Consider the following 22,042-nt stretch of genomic DNA (forward strand, 5'->3'; position numbering starts at 1 on the left):
TAATAAAAAATCCTTTAATAGTAATGAGACCCACAATTCACAAGATTTACCTAGGGGAAATACTTAATAGATTATACCATGTGTTTGGTTACTACTGTTGATGGCTAATCTCTGTTCTTTCAAAGTCAATAGTAATAATCCATCAGTTCAGTGACAGCATGGTGATAACTCCTACTCTGTTTTATTGCACTTAACCTGATCAAACATTCATCAATCTTATATAATTAAAAAGAATTGTCAAAGAAGGATGCTATAGTTCACTCTTCCAAAGGCTGAGAGGTGGAGTAATTTTGAGCAGTATAGAGTCTTCTGTTTTGGAAACAATCATTTATTTTACTTTGAAGTCTCTTTTACTTAGCCATTATATTTTGGCTCTGCATTGCTTTGTTTTATAAGTGTCTTGGTGTCAACTTTCTGTGCCAAACATTGGTTTTGTTAGGTGTATCAAGTATTGAAAACACAACACTCCAGAATAATTTCACAAAAACCATTTAAGTGTATTTATATCTACATTCATCGTTTAGGTATTATAGTGAACACAAGGAAATCTGTTTTAGCTATTTCATACATTGATTATTCTTAATATTATTCACTCTGACAAATAGCTTGCTTCCTTACATCATATTGTTGTGAATAAAATTTTAAGTTCCAGAGAGAATTATTCATGCATGTAGCTTTTTAATTAAAAAGAGAAAGATTAGTCAACCTTTTTTTATGAGATAACCATATTAAAGACAACCTTTAATTACTCTTTTTGAAGTTTCTTTTCCAGTTGCAAACTCAGGTTTCACAATACATGTTGGGAATGAGCTCTCGCCTGCGAGGAGACGTTGATCTGATGGTATGTGGAGTCTGAACACCTGCTGACGGGGTGCAGAGGTGCCTGGAAATGCACACTCTTCATCACGCCGAACAATGGCAGGTGTTTATACTTCCAAAAGCCTGGGGATTAAGACTTTTTGTCATCTCTCCATTTCCCTCTCTTCAGTATATCCTTGTTCCTTCCAGGTGATTGTCAACACAATTTTCCACGAGTTCCACTTCATGATTTCCTACACTATATTAGTGTTCTTTCTTACACGCCGTGCTGTGCCTAATGGCTTACCATTTCTGTGTCTTTTCAGACGACATCCTTTGCGGTTCCATAGCACATGGATTTCAGAACCGCCTGTGAGGAGGTGAGTACAGAGCTTTCTACTTTTCAAACAGGGAAAACAGAATATAAGCAGGAAAACTTGGCTCCAATTTACATAGGGGAAACTCTACTTTTGGTGGAAGATGGGGAGTGCGGGCTGGGCTTTTTTCTTTCCAGGTTGTGTTCTCCTTCTGCAAAGATAGAAAATCTAACGGCATGGAAAGCCTCAGACTTTAACTCTTTCTTTAGGAAGACTGGAGCATATTGAATATAATTGAGATGCTCCTCTCCATCAGCTCTGCACTTTTCAGATAGTGGAAGTATGGGAAAGAATTCTTTTCATATAAATGGCAATAAATTAGAAGACATCTAAGCTTCCTTTGAGCCCTACAATTCTATGATTTTATGATTCTGATATTATTTAAGTAATTCAATATGATTTAAGTATTAATACACAGCAATTTAGATTCTCTGTAGAGCTGTCATCATATTTCAGCATGAGTTAAAGTGACACATTACTCTTTCAAGGATGTTAAAGAGTGTTCAAGTGTGCAGTTCAACAGTGCATGGACGTGGGCCCCCAGGGAATATAACCTTTCCATCTTAGGGAGAAACATTATGTTTCTTTCTTAACTAAATACGTGACATTCAAAGCATTGTTTTTTTATTCTTCAGGCAAATTGCTAATACATGCATTTTAAAAATGTTTTACATTTGCTTAAAAGCTTTAAATCATTTTTTGTTGTATATAAATAACCCAACAAAAACCAGCCATAACTGGATTACCTCTGGTAGTGTTAAAATCAAACCAGAGGAAAACTTCAGTTCTTAACCTTGTGAAGACTGCTTTTTAGTGAAATGTCATGTGTTTACAATTCTCGCATGAATTTGTGGAAAGTAACTCCTTATTTTCTTCTAAAGCAATTGCAAACGTATCTATTTAAAAATATTTGCCACAGTTGACACAAAGTTCAGGATGTAAATATAAGGTTTTTCAGAAAACTAATAAATTGCTTTTATATTTCTGTTCTTATGTTTCTACTCTTAATACTTCAAGCATAACATTTTAAACATATTTCTATGCTAACACTTGTCAAATTACAATGCAGTTTTTTGTTTACAAATCTTTCTCATGTGCTATACTGAATACTATCAGATCAGAGTGTATACATTATTCATCTTTTTAACTTAGCACTTATTGGTTCATACATTTTAAAAAATTGAATTAATGATCTAGAAGCTTTGTATTTAAAAGTTTAATTGTATCATTTCTGGTTTTAATTGCATACTTAATTTTAAATGTAGTAAGTCTTCTATTTAATATGTAACCTTATGTCTTGGGTAGTAAGGCACTCATTGAAACCGAGTGGATATTTGTATGAATGAGATACATATGGGACACACGAGATTCATATGAGAGAGACTGGACTGTGGCCAAATACTATTTTAACAAATGATTTATTTTGGATTTCAGAGGCTGGAATTTACAAGACCTTTCTGTAAACAAAATTGTTTTGATGTATTGATTTGGGATATTTCTCAAATCTGTTAAGATTCAGAAGATTCATTTATAATGATAATACTGTGATCTTCTTACCCTGACTTTTTAGGTAGTAGCTTTTTGTTCTCTTGTAAGTAGCCTGTTCAGAATCTATACTATTTTAGACTCTGTCTCTAGTAGGGAGTAAAAATGTCTCAAAATACTGGGCCACGGTATCCATGTGTGTTCCTCAGTTCTGGCAGGAACACAGAACTCTAAGGTGCTCTGAAGATGATCAAATTGCTCTGGAGATAAACCGAAGTTAAAGAGCTCACCTGAAATTTACCATCTGAGAACACTTAAGAGGACAAAAACAATTAAAGTCATTTAGCCTAACTGTCACTTTGCCTTAGAGGAAGTTGACAGGTTTTGTGAAGTACCAAGTAGTTACTTAAAAATAGAGCCATCACGTAATTTGGAACTCCTGATTCTAAGTTTAAATCTCATTTTACATAATAAGATACTGCATTGCTGGAAATGATATAGTCAAATTGTTACTTACCCCCCCAAAAAAGACAGGGTTTATTTATCTGACAAGTACCAAATGACTCTCCAGGAGAATGCAGGTTTTGATCAATAGTTTTATTACTTGGTGCAAGGAAGGACAGCACCTGTGGTATTCTTTGAAGCAGTGTCTCCCAGAGAGAAGGTGACAGGAGGGTTCTCTGGGGCAATGGAGCAGGCAGAGCGTGCAGGATTTCATGCAGAGGTGGGGCTTCAGTTGCTCAGACTCAGGATGTGATTACGCCAGCACACAGGCTGCACGTTTTGAAGCTGGAGCTCCTCCCAGAGTGGAGACTTTAGCATGGTAATGATGAAAGCCCGTAGCAATTCATCTGTAAGTTGCCCGGGTCTGTCAGTTGCTGATTCCAACTGACTAGGTCACTGCTTTCCGCAGAGAGTTTGGGAAAAAGGCTGCAAGGCAGGGGGTCGTAAAACACACTGGTCCTACAAGATCTGCACATGTACCCCAGAACTTAAAGTACAATAAACACACACACACACACACACACACACACACAGACACACACACACACACTGGTCACGCAAGTTGCTTAAATGCCTATAGTCTCTGGAGACCCTTTCTATCTGCTTACAAAAGGCTTGTTAAAGAAAACTTGTATTCTCTTGACTGCTGCTAAGGAATAAAGATGAAAGCCTGATATCTATGGCCATCAGACAGATCAAGGTAGACTATTCCCATTACCATGTGGATGTCAGGAAGTCTCTTCTTTATAAAGTAATAGAAGAAGCATGTCTAGATAATTTCCACTTGAAAGTGCCTTAAGTATCTAATACAGATCCTTTTTAAGGCTTTGTTCATTGTTTAAGAAATATCTGCTCTTAAAAAAATTTTGCAATGATTTTAAGGAATTGGGATTTAGAAGTCTAGGAAGAAGCAAAAATGATAGTGGAGATTACAAAATACGTAATTTGGAAGGAAAAGTATTTATACAGCTAGACATAATTAATAGACTGAAGAAATAATACTGGCTTATTTGAACACACAGTTTTATTTTGATGATATGTTTTAACAGCAGAGACAGTTTAGCTTTTTCTCATATTTCAATTTCACATCTACATTCCTTAATATATGACCCATTTCTTTGTGTTGATTATAAACATTCATATTTCTTTATTACATATATTTAATAATTTAATAATTCATACACATCTGATGCCATTTAGTCTTTCACGTGCTGAAATATCTATGACTTTGATTCAATCAACAAGTAGTGAAGGAAATCTTACTATGAGGAGATTATACTAGTTCTTGTAAATTAGTAATTCTTAGTAACGAAAAGAGTGACAGCCTGTTCTTGAGATAACAATATACAAGAGGAAATTAAATCACTCATGTGATATAAAGCTAAATATTGCTGAAGTCCCCATATGTGATACCAAAAGACAATAATGAGTAATTTTGGGGGTGAATATTTACTTAATGGAATCCATGTGTTCAGGAAACTGAGGACTCACCTTTGAAAAAAGTGATCTCAGAAGGCTTCAAAGAGAAGGGAGTCTGGTGCTACAACATGAACAATGGCTAGAATTTAGTTAAGGAAAAGGCCATGATTAAAAGTAATCCAGGAATGAGAATATAAACGATAAGATGCAATTTGAAGCACTTCGCCTAAAAGAACATTTAGCGTACTAGTGCTGCAATGCAGTACAGTGTAAGAAATCACGTTACTTCACACTACAGGTTTACAAAACAAATTAAATTCTATTTGGCACTTGAAACATGGAAATACTGCAGATACTTGCAAGCAAATTTGCAGTTCTCATTATGGTTTCTGCCTACTTTTTTGTAGTTTCTTGTTTCTTACATCTGATATTGTGAGTATATTTCAAAATTAAAAGAACATAGATTTTAATGTTTCATGAAAATACATTTTGTACTCTTTGAAAGACTAGAACATAAATTAAAAGGACCTGAACTTTTAAGTAGAAAATGAATAATATTCTGCTTTTATAAAGATCTAACCTAAGTCCTGTGTTTAAGAAAGTACAAATTCTTAATAAGTTTAAATGTGAGATAAGTTAAATGTGGGATTTATTTAAAGAGTAAACCCATACAAATTCATAAATATTTTCTTGATTTGCAGAAAGCATAGCTAATTCGTAATTTAAATGTGTTGCCTTTTGGCAATTAAGAAATATTGGTTTTTAATAATTCCTTTAATCAAATAGTCTCCAATGTGGATTTTATAAAATCCAGGTACCACGTAGAATCATCCATCAGACAGAGAAGAACACTTTTGATATATAATTTTTAAATAATTCATTCCTTTAAAATTATGTTTATGTATATTTTATAAAGTACAAAATAAATTCAAACAGTATCTATATTACACACATTCCTTTATTTATTTATTTTATTATACTTTAAGTTCTGAGGTATATGTGCAGATCGTGCAGGGTTGTTACATAGGTATACACATGCCATGGTGGTTTGCTGCCTCCATCCCCCCATCATCTACAACAGGTATTTCTCCTCTCTAATCCCTCACCCCCGCTATAACTTCTCTAGCTCTGCCACACTCCAACAGGCCCAAGTGTGTGATGCTCCCCTCCCTATGTCCATGTGTTCTCATTGTTCAACACTCACTTATGAGTGAGAATAGGCGGTGTTTGTTTTTCTGTTCTGTCAGTTTGCTGAGACTGATGGTTTCCAGCTTCATCCATGTCCCTGCAAAGGACGTGAACTCATCATTTCTTTTGGCTGCATAGTATTCCCTGGTGCTTATGTGCCACATTTTCTTTATCCAGTCATCATCGATGGGCATTTGGGTTGGTTCTAAGTCTTTGCTATTGTAAACAGTGTGGCAATGAACATATGTGTGCATGTGTCTTTATAACAGAATGATCTATAATACTTTGGGTATATACCCAGCAATGGGATTGCTGGGTCAAATGGTATTTCTATTTCTAGATCCTTGAGGAATCCCCACATTGTCTTCCACAATGGTTGAACTAATTTGCACTGCCAAAAACAGTGTCAAAGTGTTCCTAATTCTCCACATCCTCTCCAGCTTCTGTTATCTCCAGATATTTTAATGATTACCATTCTAACTGGTGTCAGATGGTATCTCAATGTGGTTTTGATTTGCATCTCTCTAATAATCAGTGACTATGAGCATTTTTTTCATATGTTTGTTGGTTGCATAAATGTCTTCTTTTGAAATGTGTCTGTTCATATCCTTCACCCAATTTTTGATGGGTTATTTTCTTGTAAATTTATTTAAGTTCTTTGTAGATTCTGGATATTAGCCCTTTGTCAGATGGATAGATTGTAATCTACCCACAATCCGTTATTTATGTGCAATGGTATGCAAAGTCAACCAACTTTGGAGACAAACAATGTTATGTTAATAAAAAGAAGGAAGATGAGTGCATGTCTTCAGTTTATATTAAAATTTGAGACCAATAATTATGTAGATCATTTTCCATATCTAAACAATTTGGGTCCACAGATCTGTAAAGACTTTTGAGGTGGAGCTGTTTTACGTTTGCTGCGTCAAACAGCAGCTGTTCCCATGGTTTAGTCTCCCAATTTTAGCTCTTAAAACACTCCAGGAAGGCGTGGATATCAAGTTTCTTCCTATATCAGACAGCCTCTTAGTAGCATGTCTTTGGGGAAGATCATCTGTAAGTTCCAGAGTAGTCTCTTACTCATTTTTTTTTCTCTTTGCTGGTAATTCCTTCAATACACGAAGAATAGCTCATTCAAGATGATGTTGTTCTTTTCAAAATTATCCATATCCCATTAGGAGATTCTGGATAACCATAATATTCTCCAGTGAAAAATGCCAATAGCCATGTCATTGTATACAGGACAACTGGGCATGGCATTCTTAAATAATCTGGTATGAGGGGAAAGCAGGGCCAGTGGTGAAGAGCCTAGCTGCCTGGGTTGAATCCTAGCCTTTGTTTCTTTCAGGTCCCTCTGCACTTGTCTAATCTGTAAAGGCAGGTAGTTGCATTAAGTTTTGCTAAGGGAGAAAAACAAATTAATATTGCTTGTCACACAGTAAGCAGTACATAAAAGATATTACTAAAGAACAAATAAATGAAATATATGACCACATTTCATGAGTGAGGCATTTAGTCCAACAATGATGATTCTAATCAAGACAGTGCCCTGAAATGGAGTTTATCCATCTTCTTGCACCTCCCAGAAAAGCTCTGACTTGAATGCGCCTGTATACCGGTCCCCAGCTTCCTGACTCAGTGTCTGTTTCTGTCAACAATAACTGTCAGACAGTCTCTTAGTAGCATGGCATTTTAACTTTCCCATTTCTTCTCCATCGTCTACTCTGCCACAAGAAATATATGTAGAACACACAACAGTGAACATATTATCTCCTTGCTCCATTTATCTATGATGTCCATAGGTAATCTCCATTTATCAAGGCGTCACCCTTACATCTGGTCCTCTGCAGACATCTGTCCGGCAGCGCCCCCTGCTGGACCACACAGGCTCAGCGGCGAGAGCGCCTTTCTTTTCCTGCATTATCACATGGCATGCATTTTCACACTTCCGTATCTTTACTTATGTGTTCCCTCTTGATTAAAATTACATTTGCTTCTCTATGGTTTCCTCAATTTATTTTTTCAAGGCAAACCACACATTTCCTATTCTCCATAGACCGCCTTCCCTCAAGAATATTCAATTTCCCTCCCCATGTTGCTCCCACATCAGATGACATGCTGTGTTTTATTCAGATGTGTACTTTTTTTTTTTTCCCCATTTATTTATTTTATTGCATTTTAGGTTTTGGGGTACATGTGAAGAACATGCAAAATTGTTGCATAGGAACACACGTGGCAGTGTGATTTGCTGCCTTCCTCCCCATCACCTACATCTGGCATTTCTCCCCTTGCTATCTCTCCCCAGCTTCCCACCCCCCACCATCCCTCCCCTATTTCCCCCCAACTGACCCCAGTGTGTAGTGCTCCCCTCCCTGTGTCCATGTGCTCTCATCGTTCAACACCCGCCTATGAGTGAGAACATGCGGTGTTTGATCTTCTGCTCCTCTGTCAGTTTGCTGAGAATGATGGTTTCCAGGTTCATCCATGTCCCCACAAAGGACCCAAACTCATCGTTTTTTATGGCTGCATAATATTCCATGGTGTATATGTGCCACATTTTCCCTATCCAGTCTATCGTCGATGGGCATTTGGGTTGGTTCCAGGTCTTTGCTATTGTAAACAGTGCTGCAATGAACATTCGTGTACATGTGTCCTTATAGTAGAAAGATTTGTAATCCTTTGGATATATACCCAGTAATGGGATTGCTGGGTCAAATGGAATTTCTATTTCTAGGTCCTTGAGGAATCGCCACACTGTCTTCCACAATGGTTGAACCAATTTACACTCCCACCAACAGTGCAAAAGTGTTCCTATTTCTCCACATCCTCTCCAGCATCTGTTGTCTCCAGATTTTTTAATGATCGCCATTCTAACCGGCATGAGATGGTATCTCAGTGTAGTTTTGATTTGCATTTCTCTGATGACCAGTGATGATGAGCATTTTTTCATATGTTTGTTGGCCTCACGTATGTCTTCTTTTGAGAAGTGTCTGTTCATACCCTTTGCCCACTTTTGAATGGGCTTGTTAGTTTTTTTCTTGTAAATCTGCTTTAGTCCTTTGTAAATTTTGGATATCAGCCCTTTGTCAGATGGGTAAACTGCAAAAATTTTTTCCCAATCTGTTGGTTGCCGATTCACTCTAATGATTGTTTCTTTTGCTGTGCAGAAGCTGTGGAGTTTGATTAGGTCCCATTTGTCTATTTTGGCTTTTGTTGTCAATGCTTTTGGTGTTTTGGTCATGAAGTCCTTCCCTACACCTATGTCCTAAATGGTTTTGCCTAGATTTTCTTCTAGGGTTTTTATGGTGTTAGGTCTTATGTTTAAGTCTTTAATCCATCTGGAGTTAATTTTAGTGTAAGGTGTCAGGAAGGGGTCCAGTTTCTGCTTTCTGCACATGGCTAGCCAGCTTTCCCAACACCATTTATTGAACAGGGAATCCTTTCCCCATTGCTTGTTTTTGTCTGGTTTGTCAAAGATCAGATGGTTGTAGAAAGGTTGTGTTGCCTCCGAGACCTCTGTTATGTTCCATTGGTCTATATCTCTGTTTTGGTACCAGTACCATGCTGTTTTGATTACTGTAGCCTTGTAGTATAGTTTGAAGTCTGGTAGTGTGATGCCCCCCACTTTGTTCTTTTTGCTTAGAATTGACTTGGCTATGCGGGCTCTCTTTTGGTTCCATATGAAGTTTAAGGTGGTTTTTTCCAGTTCTGCAAAGAAGGTCATTGGTAGCTTGATGGGGATAGCATTGAATCTGTAAATTACTTTGGGCAGTATGGCCATTTTCACGATATTGATTCTTCCTAACCATGAACATGGGATGTTTCTCCATCTGTTTGTGTCCTCTCTTATTTCGTTGAGCAGTGGCTTGTAGTTCTCCTTGAAGAGGTCCTTTACATTCCTTGTTAGTTGTATTCCTAGGTATTTTATTCTCTTTGTGGCAATTGTGAATGGAAGTTTGTTCTTGATTTGGCTCTCTTTAAGTCTGTTACTGGTGTATAGGAATGCATGTGATTTTTGCACATTGATTTTGTATCCTGAGACTTTGCTGAACTTGCTTATCAGTTTCAGGAGGTTTGGGGCTGAGACGATGGGGTCCTCTAGATATACAATCATGTCGTCTGCAAATAGAGACAATTTGACTTCCTCCTTTCCTATTTGAATGCCCTTTATTTCTTTTTCTTGCCTGATTGCTCTGGCTAGAACTTCTAATACTATATTGAATAGCAGTGGTGAGAGCGGGCATCCTTGTCTGGTGCCACATTTCAAGGGGAATGCTTCCAGTTTTTGCCCATTCAGTATTATACTGGCTGTTGGTTTGTCATAAATAGCTTTTATTATTTTGAGATACTTTCCATTGATTCCTAGCTTATTGAGTGTTTTTAGCATAAAGGGCTGTTGAATTTTGTCAAAGGCCTTCTCTGCATCAATTGAGATAATCATGTGGTTTTTGTCTTTGGTTCTGTTTATGTGGTGAATTACGTTTATAGACTTGCGTATGTTGAACCAGCCTTGCATCCCCGGGATGAAGCCTACTTGATCATGGTGGATAAGCTTTTTGATGTGCTGTTGCAATCGGCTTGTCAGTATTTTATTGAAGATTTTTGCATCTATGTTCATCATGGATATTGGCCTGAAGTTTTCTTTTCTTGTTGAGTCTCTGCCGGGTTTTGGAATCAGGATGATGTTGGTCTCATAAAATGATTTGGGAAGAATTCCCTCTTTTTGTATTGTTTGGAATAGTTTCAGAAGAAATGGTACCAGCTCCTCTTTGTATGTCTGGTAGAATTCAGCTGTGAACCCATCTGGACCTGGGCTTTTTTTGGGTGGTAAGCTCTTAATTGCTGCCTCAACTTCAGACCTTGTTATGGGTCTGTTCAGGGTTTCGGCTTCTTCCTGGTTTAGGCTTGGCAGTAGGCAAGTGTCCAGGAATTTATCCATTTCTTCCAGGTTTATTAGTTTGTGTGCATAGAGTTGTTTGTAATAATCTCTGATGATGGTTTGAATTTCTGTGGAATCTGTGGTGATATCCCCTTTATCGTTTTTTATTGCATCTATTTGGTTATTCTCTCTTTTCTTTTTTATTAATCTGGCTAGTTGTCTGTCTATTTTGTTGATCTTTTCAAAAAACCAGCTCCTGGATTTATTGATTTTTTGAAGGGTTTTTTGTGTCTCTATCTCCTTCAGTTCTGCTCTGATCTTAGCTATTTCTTGTCTTCTGCTAGACTTTGAGTTTTTTTGATCTTGCTCCTCTAGCTCTTTCAGTTTTGACGATAGGGTGTCAATTTTTGATCTCTCCTTGTTTCTCATGTGGGCACTTATTGCTATATATTTTCCTCTAGAGACTGCTTTAAATGTGTCCCAGAGATTCTGGTATGTTGTGTCTTCATTCTCGTTGGTTTCGAAGAACATCTTTATTTCTGCCTTCATTTCATTGTTTATCCAGTCAACATTCAAGAGCAAGTTGTTCAGTTTCCATGAAGCTGTGCGGTTCTGAGTTAGTTTTTGAATTCTGAGTTCTAACTTGATTGCACTGTGGTCTGAGAGACTGTTTGTTACGATTTCTGTTCTTTTGCATTTGCTGAGGAGTGATTTACTCCCAATTATGTGGTCAATTTTAGAGTAGGTGTGATGTGGTGCTGAGAAGAATGTATATTCTGTGGATTTGGGGTGGAGAGTTCTGTAAATGTCTATTAGGTTTGCTTGGTCCAGGTCTGAGTTCAAGTCCTGGATATCCTTGTTAATTTTCTGTCTGGTTGATCTGTCTAATGTTGACAATGGGGTGTTAAAGTCTCCCACTATTATTGTGTGGGAGTCTAAGTCTCTTTGTAAGTCATTAAGAACTTGCCTTATGTATCTGGGTGCTCCTGTATTGGGTGCATATATATTTAGGATTGTTAGCTCTTCTTGTTGCATTGATCCTTTTACCATTATGTAATGTCCCTCTTTGTCTCTTATGATCTTTGTTGCTTTAAAGTCTAATTTATCAGAGATGAGAATTGCAACTCCTGCTTTTTTTTGCTCTCCATTTGCTTGGTAAATCTTCCTCCATCCCTTTATTTTGAGCCTTTGTGTATCCTTGCATGTGAGATGGGTTTCCTGGATACAGCACACCAATGGGTTTTGGCTTTTTATCCAATTTGCCAGTCTGTGTCTTTTGATTGGGGCATTTAGTCCATTTACATTTAGGGTTAATATTGTTATGTGTGAATTTGATACTGCCATTGCTGTGCTAGCTGGCTGTTTTGCCCTTTAGTTGAGCTGGTACTTGTTCCTTTATATGTGTAGAGCCTCTTTCAGGAGCTCTTGTAGAGCTGGCCTGGTGGTGACGAAATCTCTGAGTACTTGCATGTTCCCAAAGGATTTTATTTTTCCTTCACTTATGAAGCTTAGTTTGGCTGGATAGGAGATTCTGGGTTGAAAGTTCTTTTCTTTAAGGATGTTGAATATTGGCCCCCATTCTCTTCTGGCTTGTAGGGTTTCTGCTGAGAGATCTGCTGTGAGTCTGATGGGCTTCCCTTTATGGGTAACCTGACCTATCTCTCTGGCTGCCCTTAGTATTTTCTCCTTCATTTGGACCCTGGTGAATCTGATGATTATGTGCCTTGGGGTTGCTCTTCTTGACGAATATCTTTGTGGTGTTCTCTGTATTTCCTGGACTTGAATGTTTGCCTGCCTTGCTAGGTTGGGGAAGTTTTCCTGGATAATATCCTGAAGAGAATTTTCCAGCTTGGATTCATTCTCTTCGTCGCATTCGGGTACGCCTATCAAACATAGATTAGGTCTTTTCACATAGTCCCACATTTCTTGGAGACTTTGTTCATTCCTTTTTACCCTTTTTTCTCCAGTCTTGCCTTCCCGTTTTATTTCATTGAGTTGATCTTCAACCTCTGATATCCTTTCTTCTGCTTGGTCAATTCGGCTGTTGATACTTGTGCATGCTTCACGAAGTTCTTGTGTTGCATTTTTCAGCTCCATCAATTCACTTATATTCCTTTCTATTTTGTCCATTCTTGTTAGCATTTCATCAAATCTTTTTTCAAGGTTCTTAGTTTCTTTGCATTTGGTTAGAACATGTTCTTTAAGTTCACAGAAGTTTCTTACTACCCACCTTCTGAATTCTGATTCTGTCATTTCATCACACTCGTTCTCCATCCAACCTTGTTCCCTTGCTGGTGAGGAGTTGTGATCCCTTTTAGGAGGAGAGGTGTTCTGGTTTCGGGTGTTTTCATCCTTTTTGCGCCGGTTTCTTCCCATCCTTAAGGATTTATCCACCTGTGGACTTTGTAGTTGCTGGCTTTCAGATTGGGTCTCAAATCTTTCAGATTGACGTTCTGTTTGTTGATGATGAGGTTATTTCTGTTTCTTGGTTTTCCTTCTGACAGTCTGGCCCCTCTGCTGTAGGTCTGCTGAGGTTCACTCCAGGCCCTGCTTGCCTGGGGTTCACCTGCAGCAGCTGTTGAACAGCAAGGGTTGTTACCAGTTTTCTTCTTCTGCTATCTTTGTCCCAGAAGGATACCCGCCTAGTGTCAATCTGATCTCTCCTCTATGAGGTGTCTTTTTGGATATATAGGGTTCAGGGAGCTGCTTGAGGAGACGGTCTTTTCTTTATAGGAGCTCAAGTGGTGAGTTGTGAGCTCTGTTGTTGTTCATTCAGAGCTGCTGGGCAGGTACTTTTAGGTCTGCTGCAGCTGAACTCATAAACTGCTTTTTGTTCCCAGGTGCTCTGTCCCAGGGATTTAGGGCTTTATTTATGAGTTTCTGTTATGCTGCCGCCTTCTTTTTTTTTTCCTTCAGACCTGCGCAGCCCAGCAAGGAGGCCGCCTAGTCACTGTCGGCCTATGGCAGCTTTGCTGAGCTGCTGTGGGCTCCGCCCCGCTGCCGAGTGAACTTTCCTGCAGTCCTGATTATATGGGTGTAGTTAGAACTGCTTTGGCGATGGTGGCCCGCCTCTGTTGGGGCGGAGTCTCTGCTGTGGCGGGTTGCCTTGGCAACGGCGGGCTGCCTCGGCAACGGGGGGCTGCCTCAGCAAGGGCGGGCTGCCTCAGCAACGGCGGGCTGCCTCGGTAATGGCGGACGCCCCTTCCCCACAGAGCTAGACCGTCCCGGGTTCAGCTGCGCTTGCTGTGAAACTCTCAATCCAGAGTTTCTGGTTGCTGTTCTTTTGTGGGGGTGGGGCCAGCCGAGCCTGATCGCCTGGCTCCCTGCCTCAGAGCCTTTTTTAAGTTGGAGTTCCAGTCGCCTGTTGAAGAGGCGCCGGGGTCTGTTTGTTTTCCCCTGCGGCCACTCACTGCGCTGGCTTAAACAGCGGCACTGAGGTTTGTGGCGCTTTTTTTTTTTTTTTTTCTGCCCTGGAATCTACTGTCCTGGTTCTCTGCTCAGTCCCCTTTTTGAACCAGTGTATGGGCGACTTCCCGTGGCTCCAATCGCCAGCCAAAAGGGCCCCCGGACCGGTGTACTTTGTACGGAGAACCGCGGCTCCGGGGCGCCGACAAAGCAGCCGCGCGGGGCAGAGCAGCGGCGCTGGCCGAAACAGCCGCGCTGGCGACTGTGGAGCTCCTCTGCCCGGGAATTTCCTAGTCTGTGGGCAATAAAAACGCGGCGTCCACTCACCCTCTGCGCTTTCACTGGGAGCTGCAATCCTGAGCTGTTCCTAAACGGCCATCTTGGATCGGATCCAGATGTGTACTTTCAAAATAAATATGAGGTCAGTTGTGGTGGCTGATACCTGTAATTTTAGCACTTTGGGAGGCCGAGGCGGGTGGATCACCTGAGGTCAGGAGTTCAAGACCAACTTGGCCAACATGGTGGTGAAACCCCATCTCTTACTAAAAATACAAAAAATTAGCCAGGTGTGATGGTGGGCACCTGTAATCGCATCTAGTCAGGAGGCTCAGGAAGGAGAATCGCTTGAGTCAGGGAGGCAGAGTTTGCAGTGAGCCAAGATTGCTCCACTGAACTCCAGCCTGGGCAACGAGAGCGAAACTCCTTCTCAAGAAAAAAGATAAAATAAGTACGAATACTATGAGGTCAGGGACTGCTGTTTAATTCTTCTCTGATTGTCTGTTAATGCGGCACAATAATTGCAAAATTAATGAATGTGTGGGATTTTAAATGTATTTTCATGTGCACCAGCTGAATTTCCATGTTAGAACATATGTAACACCTCTAGCCCCCGGAAAGGTATTTTAACCTATTTTAGGTCTTTGTGTGCTGCTTTTTCCAGCAGCTATTTATTGGAATGTGCATATGTGAGTGTGCGAGTGTGTGTATACTTCTGTGTTTTATTCTAACAAAATCCTAATCGTTCTTTATTTTTGGCAATTCTTGTCCGTTCAGGCCCCAAGAGCAAATTCAAAGGCTGTATTCTGAGCTCCAGAGAAGTATCTAATAATTTGTGAACATTTTGCACATTATTTGAGTGAATGTTAGCTTTGGCCATATAGAAATTAAATGGGAACACTCTCATAGCTTTCTTTCATCAACTTTCCCTGATGATTCTTAGCATCTCTTTGATGTGTACCAAAAGTATATTTCTGATGCATTCAGGGAAAACTCTCTTCTCATCCTGAAGTTCAAACAGAGCATTATTTGTGATTACCAGCTGTTCCGTTACACTTCTGGGGGAAAAATGTCCTGGAATGTACTGTACTGAAAATCAGCAAATGTGCTCATTTATGATTACTTGGCTTTGATGTATTATTTCATATTTCCACTCTTCAGAGTGGCTTTATCACTCAGAATGACTCCATGTTGGCCCCTCTCCAATATCCCATTGTAAGCATGAGTGACTTTGTGTAAAAACATAGAAAAATTATGTTCTATATTAGGGAAAGTATAATCTGCTTGTGCTAAAAGATTTTTTTCCCTCAAGATCTATCCACTTGAAATATTGTCCAGGTTAGTCAGCCTGGTTTCATGAGCACTTGCGTTCCAGTGCCATCAATGAAGAAAAAACGCTGTCCTTGTTCATGAAAAAGCTTCTGTTTTTCCTAAAAAGACCTAATAACTTTTACAAAATAATTCTTGACTAATATAAGAGTATGTAATAGAGGACAAATTAATATGCATCAGCACATGGGAAGAAAAGCAGTTTAGAGAAAGAGTTATCTTTGGAGGCTGCAGTATATGAATATATTCCCAACAATATTATAGAGTATTCTTTTACTACTCTGTAATATGGGATCAGACTCCCAGCAATAGCCATGAAAATTCCAAGAAAAAATCTGGTATCATTTGCCAGGGATAGTGTGCTCCTTAAATTTAAGGATAGATTTCACATATAAGTGAAATAATATGATATTTGTCTTTCCCCACCTGGCAATTTTCACTTTGCAAAATGTCCTCTAACCTTATCTATGTTGTTGCAAATGACAGAATTTCATACCTTTTTGTGGTTCAGTAGTGTTCCCTTGTGTATAAGTACCACATTTTCTTTATCCATTCATGTGTTGATGGGCATTTAGGTTGATTTCATATCTTGGCTGCTGTGAATAGTGCTATAGTAAACTTGGGGGTACAGGTGTCCCTTTGACATACTGATTTCAGGTCCTTTGGATATAGACCCAGTAATGGAATTCCTGGGTCAGTTTTTAATTTTTAAGGAAACTTCATACTGTTTTCTGTAAAGGATATACTTCTTTCCACTAACAGTGATAAGTTAGCTTTTCTCCTCATCTTCACCAGCATCTGTTACTTTTTGCCTTTTTGTTAGTCACCATTCTAACTTGGGTGAGGTGGTATCACACTGTGGTTTTGTATTGCATTTTCCTGATAGTGATGTTGGAGTTGAGAGTAGAATCGTGGTTACCACACAGTGGGGCACATGGAAGGGTCAGAGTTGGGGAGAGGTTGGTCAGCAGGCACAGTGTTACAGTTAGATGGGAAGAATGAGCTCTGTTACCCTAGAGCACAGTAGGATGACCGCAGGGAACAGTAATGGATTGTATATCACAAATAGCTGGAAGATAGGGTTTTGAGTGTTCTCACAACACATACCTTATTAATGTTTAAAGTACATGTATGTATGAGTTTATGTATATGCTAATTATCATGATCTGATAATTACACAAAATATACATGCATCACATTGTTTACCATGAATGCATACAATTACTGTGTGCTAATTTTTAAAAATTAAAAAAATTAATTAATTAACTCTGAGGATAAATATATATTCCTATGCATTTTCCCACTATCTTAAGAATGACTAGATAATTATTAAATGAAAATGTCATCTCTGAAGTGGTCATTATTCCTGTGGACTTTTTGGTACAGAATAAGAGCTAAAGATTTTCTTCTACCTCAAAGGAATTACCTTTTGTGTCTGTGACAAATGGGAATGTTAAGTGTGCTTGCTAGGGAGAATATTTATATTAATGGGATTAATATGCATATTCTGGATAACTGACAAGACTTACGGATTTCTTTGGTGATTACTAAGGTGCTGGTTCAAAGCTACATAGTATAAATTCAGAAATCTTTAGTGTATTTTCACAATTCCTCAAAGTATGTAAAGTCAACATATTGGATTAGGCATCAAAAATCTTGGATCTAAAAATACAAAAACATTAGCTGGGCGTGGTGGCACGCGCCTGTAGTCCCAGCTACTCGGGAGGCTGAGGCAGGAGAATTGCTTGAACCTAGGAGGCGGAAGTTGCAATGAGCCGAGATCGTGCCACAGCACTCCAGCCTGGCGCCGGGCGATGGGGCGAGACTCTGTCTCAAAAAAAAAAAAAAAATCTTGGTCTTAAACCTGGCTGGGCGCCGTAGCTCACGCCTGTAATCCTAGCACTTTGGGAGGCCAAGGTGGGTGGATCACCTGAGGTCAGAAGTTCAAGACCAGCCCATCTTTAAAATAAATAAATAAAAATTAAAAAATAAAAAATTAAACTAGACTCCTCTGTTTTTAACTAGGTGTGTTAATTTGGGTAGTTTACTTCATCTTGTTACTCTTATTTCCTTCTAGGTATAAACTTGTGTGTGTGTGTGTGTGTGTGTGTGTGTGTGTGTGTGTTCCTGTTCATGCATTTTGTTTTCATGCATGTCTGTGCATGTGTATATGCATGCATGCATATGTTTGCTTGTAACTAGCAATGCTGAAGTAGTGGAGTTTAGAGTTGGCTGGGGCAGTGGGAGGGGGAATGGAGAAATAGGAGCCTGTGCCTTCTTTCTCAAGTGATGGAAATGTTCTAAAATTGATTATAGTGATTGTTGCACACCACTGATTATATTTAAAAGCATGAATTCTACATTTTAAAGGGTTGAATTGTAAGGAATCTGAATTATATCTCAACAAAGCTATTACGTTTAAATTTTTAGATTACAATTATTAAGCAAAACTCTCATTATTTTAAAAATGTAGTGCATGTACTATAAGCCTTACCCCACACATCTTTGTGTGAATTTCGTGATAATTATCTGAGAGATCACCTTGTACCCATATTCAATATTCAATTTCAGACTCATGAGAGTGTGCTTTCACCGCCTCTTAAATGATATTCACCATGTTTTGCTGTAAATTGGCCACAAAATTACAACCTATAAACTAAGTAAATATTTCTCTCTCTCTCTCTTTTTTTTAATCTGAAGACAAAGACAGGAATTTGTTTGCTGCAGGATGGTAACCAGGAGCCTTTCAAAGTCCGGCTGCACTTAGCCAAAGATATTTTGATGATCCAGGAACAGGATGTGATATGTGTGTCTGGTGAGCCTTTCTATTCTGGTGTAAGTAGCTTTTTCTTCTGTTGAAAATTTTGTGTTTGTTTTTTGTTAATCAAAATGTTTATTCACAGACCATTTTAAATATGTTTTTCTTTCAGCCGACTAGTCGATGATTCTGCCTGTATTTTTTTGCCTACATCATTAAGTACGCAGTTGCCCTGTATGACAGTCTTGCCCGGGATCCCTGAACACACATTTTGGGTCTATCTTCAGCCTGTTGTCTATGAATCCTAGCTGTCATCATATGATGGGAGTGACACTCACATTTTCTGATCATTCCACATTTGAAAACTGTACATGTTGATGTCCTCTGCCCTGGTCTTATCTTGCATGCCAGGGTGATGCCAGGGTGGGGCCCATCCTTCAGCATCAATGAAGCAGGAGGCTTCAGACAGAAGTCACTGAACTCAGCCTGAATGATGTTCCCCTGGGATAGTGACTGAATGATTCTGTGGGCCTCCCTAATGGAATTATGCCCAAGTGCAAATTCTTTTCTGTAATGCTCCAACCCATTGATACATTACACTGCTGCTAATCTAGCTTCAGAAAGAGCCATAAATTACAGTGCAAAACTTACTTATGAGTGCTATACTTACTCATGTCTAGGCAGTGTAGCTGTGAAGACATCCTTCCATGAGATTAGATTTTATTCTACAAAAAGACATCATCATAAAACAAGTTCTGGAGTTTATCATTCATTGTGTAATAACACCCTTAAAGGCATCTTTGTAACAACGCTGCCTTATGTGATCTCAGAATAAGATGATAGGCAGTACCAGGTAGTCTGCTCCCTGCTTTGCCCAAACATCTGCAGCTATTTAGCATGAATATTTAATTTGCACCTTATTAACAGCTTTACCTTGGAGTGTTTAGTTGGTGGTGAATAATGCTGAACTCCAGTTCTCACGTCACTTCTTACTAATACCCTGTTGGAGTCACACAAAGCCCTAAATCAATAGGCCTTTGCCAACTAAAGATAATGGACATTTTGCAGACTGTTAACTATTCTTTTGTCACAGACCATTTAAATCATTCTGAATCATGGGCCTGGATGTCAAGGCTGATTAAACTGTTCCCAAGGGGTTGTCCTTCCTTCCCTTTGGTTAATAATAGAGAAGTGGCATGAGACATATAACCCTCTAGAATAAATATATCACACTGGTGCCAGATCACAGAAATAAAATCAGTAAAATTTAGTACCTCAATATTGAAATAATATTAATGATTTTAAATTTCACAGTCAGTAATAGTTGATACACATAGACCTACTCTCTCTTTTAAAAATAATTGTGCATATAAATAAAGCTCAGATGTTGGGAAGAATGAAGATAGAATTAAGGAGAAACATCTTATGGCATTGTCAACAAGCAAAAAAGCATTTGACAAAATTCAACATCCATTACAAAATACTTTCAGCAAGATATGAATAGACAAGAATTTTCTTAGTATGACAACTGTCATCTAACTAAAGCCTCTCATTAATATGTGAGTTAACATTGAACACCCTCTCTGAGATTAAAAGGAAATCAAGGGTAATATCTTGGCTCACTAATTGATGTTGTTTACTATGCTCCTACAGTAAGTCAAAATTATATATAAACAACAAAAATTATACAGGAAGAGGCAAAGTGGCTTTACTTACAGATTCTAGGATGGTATGCATAGAAAACCTTAAGAATTCTACAAAAGATAGAATAATACAAATATTTAGCCAGGTTGCTGGGAATAAGGACAATAGCCCAAGCTAATTATGTTTCTAAAATTACCTGCAAGCAACTAGAAATAAAATAAAAATACAATCCACGATACCTCAAAAAGACAATACATTTAGGAACAAATTTAACAAAGTATATGATATATATCCTGAAAACTATAAAAGTATGCTGAAGGAAATTAAAACAAATAAATGAAGAAATAAAACATGATCATAATTTGGAAGGTAAATATTGACAAGCTGTGACATCTTTCCAAATACCCCAAACCAGTCAAAACCCCAAAATATTTTCGTAGATATGTACAAGTTGATTCCAAAATTTACATGGAAATATAAGGACCTACAACCAGGACACTCTTGAATAAAATAAGCAAAGTTGGAGTGTTTATTTTACCTGATTTCAGAGCTTACTATAAGATTCTAATAATAAACACAGTGTGATATTATAATAAATTCAGGCATATGAGTCAATGGAACATTATAAAGAGTCCAAAAATAGACCCACTCTTATATGGTCAGCTAAGTTTTGTTTTTTAATTGTGGTAAAATATACATAATATAAAATGTACCATCTTAACTATTTTTAAGTATAAAGTTCAGTAGCATTTCGTGCATTCACTTTGTCGTGTAACTGTCGCCACCGTTCATTGCCAGAATATTTATCAGGCCATACTGAAACTCCAGACACACTGAATAGTAACTCTCTATGCTCTCCTCCTTTTAACCTCTGGTAACCACTGTTCTGCTTTCTGCCTCCACATTTGACTATTCTGGGTAACTCTTGTAGGTGGAATCATACAATATCTGACCTTTTGTGGATGGCTTCTTTCAATTGCCATGTCAAGATTCATCCATGTTGAAACATATATCAGGATTTCATTCATTTCAAAGCCTGAATAATATTCTATTCTATATTTATACCATCTTTTGTTTATTTACTCACTCAGTAGTGGACATTGTTTCCACCTTGGCTCTTTGAAAAATATTTCTAGGAACATGGGTGTACAAATATGTTTGAGTCATCACTTTCGATTATTTGCTGTATATACCCAGAAGTGAAATTGCTGTATAAAATAATAATTCTTTGTTTAACTTCTTAAGAAACTGCCGTACCCTTTTTCATCGTAGTTGTACCATTTGCCATTTCCACAAGCAAAATACAAGGGTTCCATTTTCTCCACCTTCATGCCAAGCCTGTTGTTTTCTGTGGTTTTGATAATAGCTATCCAAATAAGTATGAGGTTGAATCTCGCTGTGGTTTTCATTTCTATTCTCCTATTGATTAATAATGTAGAGCATCATTTTATATACTTATTTCGACTTGTGCATCTTCTTTGAATAAATGTCTATTCATATCCTTTGTCTATTTTTGAATTGGATTGATTTTGGTGCTGGGTTGCAGGAGTCCTTAATGTATTTTAGATATTAATCCCTTATCAGATATGTGATATGCACATAATTTCTTCCAAATTGTGGGTTGCCTTTTTACTTAATAATAGTATTTTTAATGTACAAAAGTTTTGAATTTTAATAAAATCCAATGTCAATTTTTTTCTTCTATTGGTTGTACCTTTTGTACCATCTCCAAGAAATAATTGCCAAATTCAACGTCATGAATCTTTCCCCCTATATTTTCTTCTAAAGTTTTATAATTTTTGCTATTACTTGTAGATTTGGTTATATTTTAAGTTAATTTCTGTACATGGCATTAGGTAAGGGTGCAACTTCATTCTTTAGCATTTGGATATACAGTCCAAAATCATATACCATATACATAAACATTTATCTGTGGGCTCTCTATTCTAGTTTATTGGTCTATATATTTGTCTTTATGCC

At 38.2% G+C, this 22,042-nt stretch overlaps 1 protein-coding gene across 1 annotated transcript in view; it reads left to right on the forward strand.

Annotated features, from left to right (window-relative positions):
• Positions 1-857: 857 nt before the first annotated feature.
• SNTG1 (syntrophin gamma 1) overlaps positions 858-22,042 on the forward strand; it is a 384,071-nt gene continuing 362,886 nt past the window's right edge. The window contains exons 1-2 of the mRNA XM_032296050.1: positions 858-1,178; positions 18,361-18,495. Of these exons, the coding sequence (XP_032151941.1) occupies positions 1,152-1,178; positions 18,361-18,495 (162 nt within the window). The 5' untranslated portion in view covers positions 858-1,151. The remainder of the gene's footprint in view (positions 1,179-18,360; positions 18,496-22,042) is intronic.

This window comes from Sapajus apella, unplaced genomic scaffold (genome assembly GCF_009761245.1).
Source record: "Sapajus apella isolate SASKATOON/1434 unplaced genomic scaffold, GSC_monkey_1.0 scaffold35, whole genome shotgun sequence".
In the NCBI taxonomy this organism is placed as follows: Eukaryota; Metazoa; Chordata; class Mammalia; order Primates; family Cebidae; genus Sapajus; species Sapajus apella.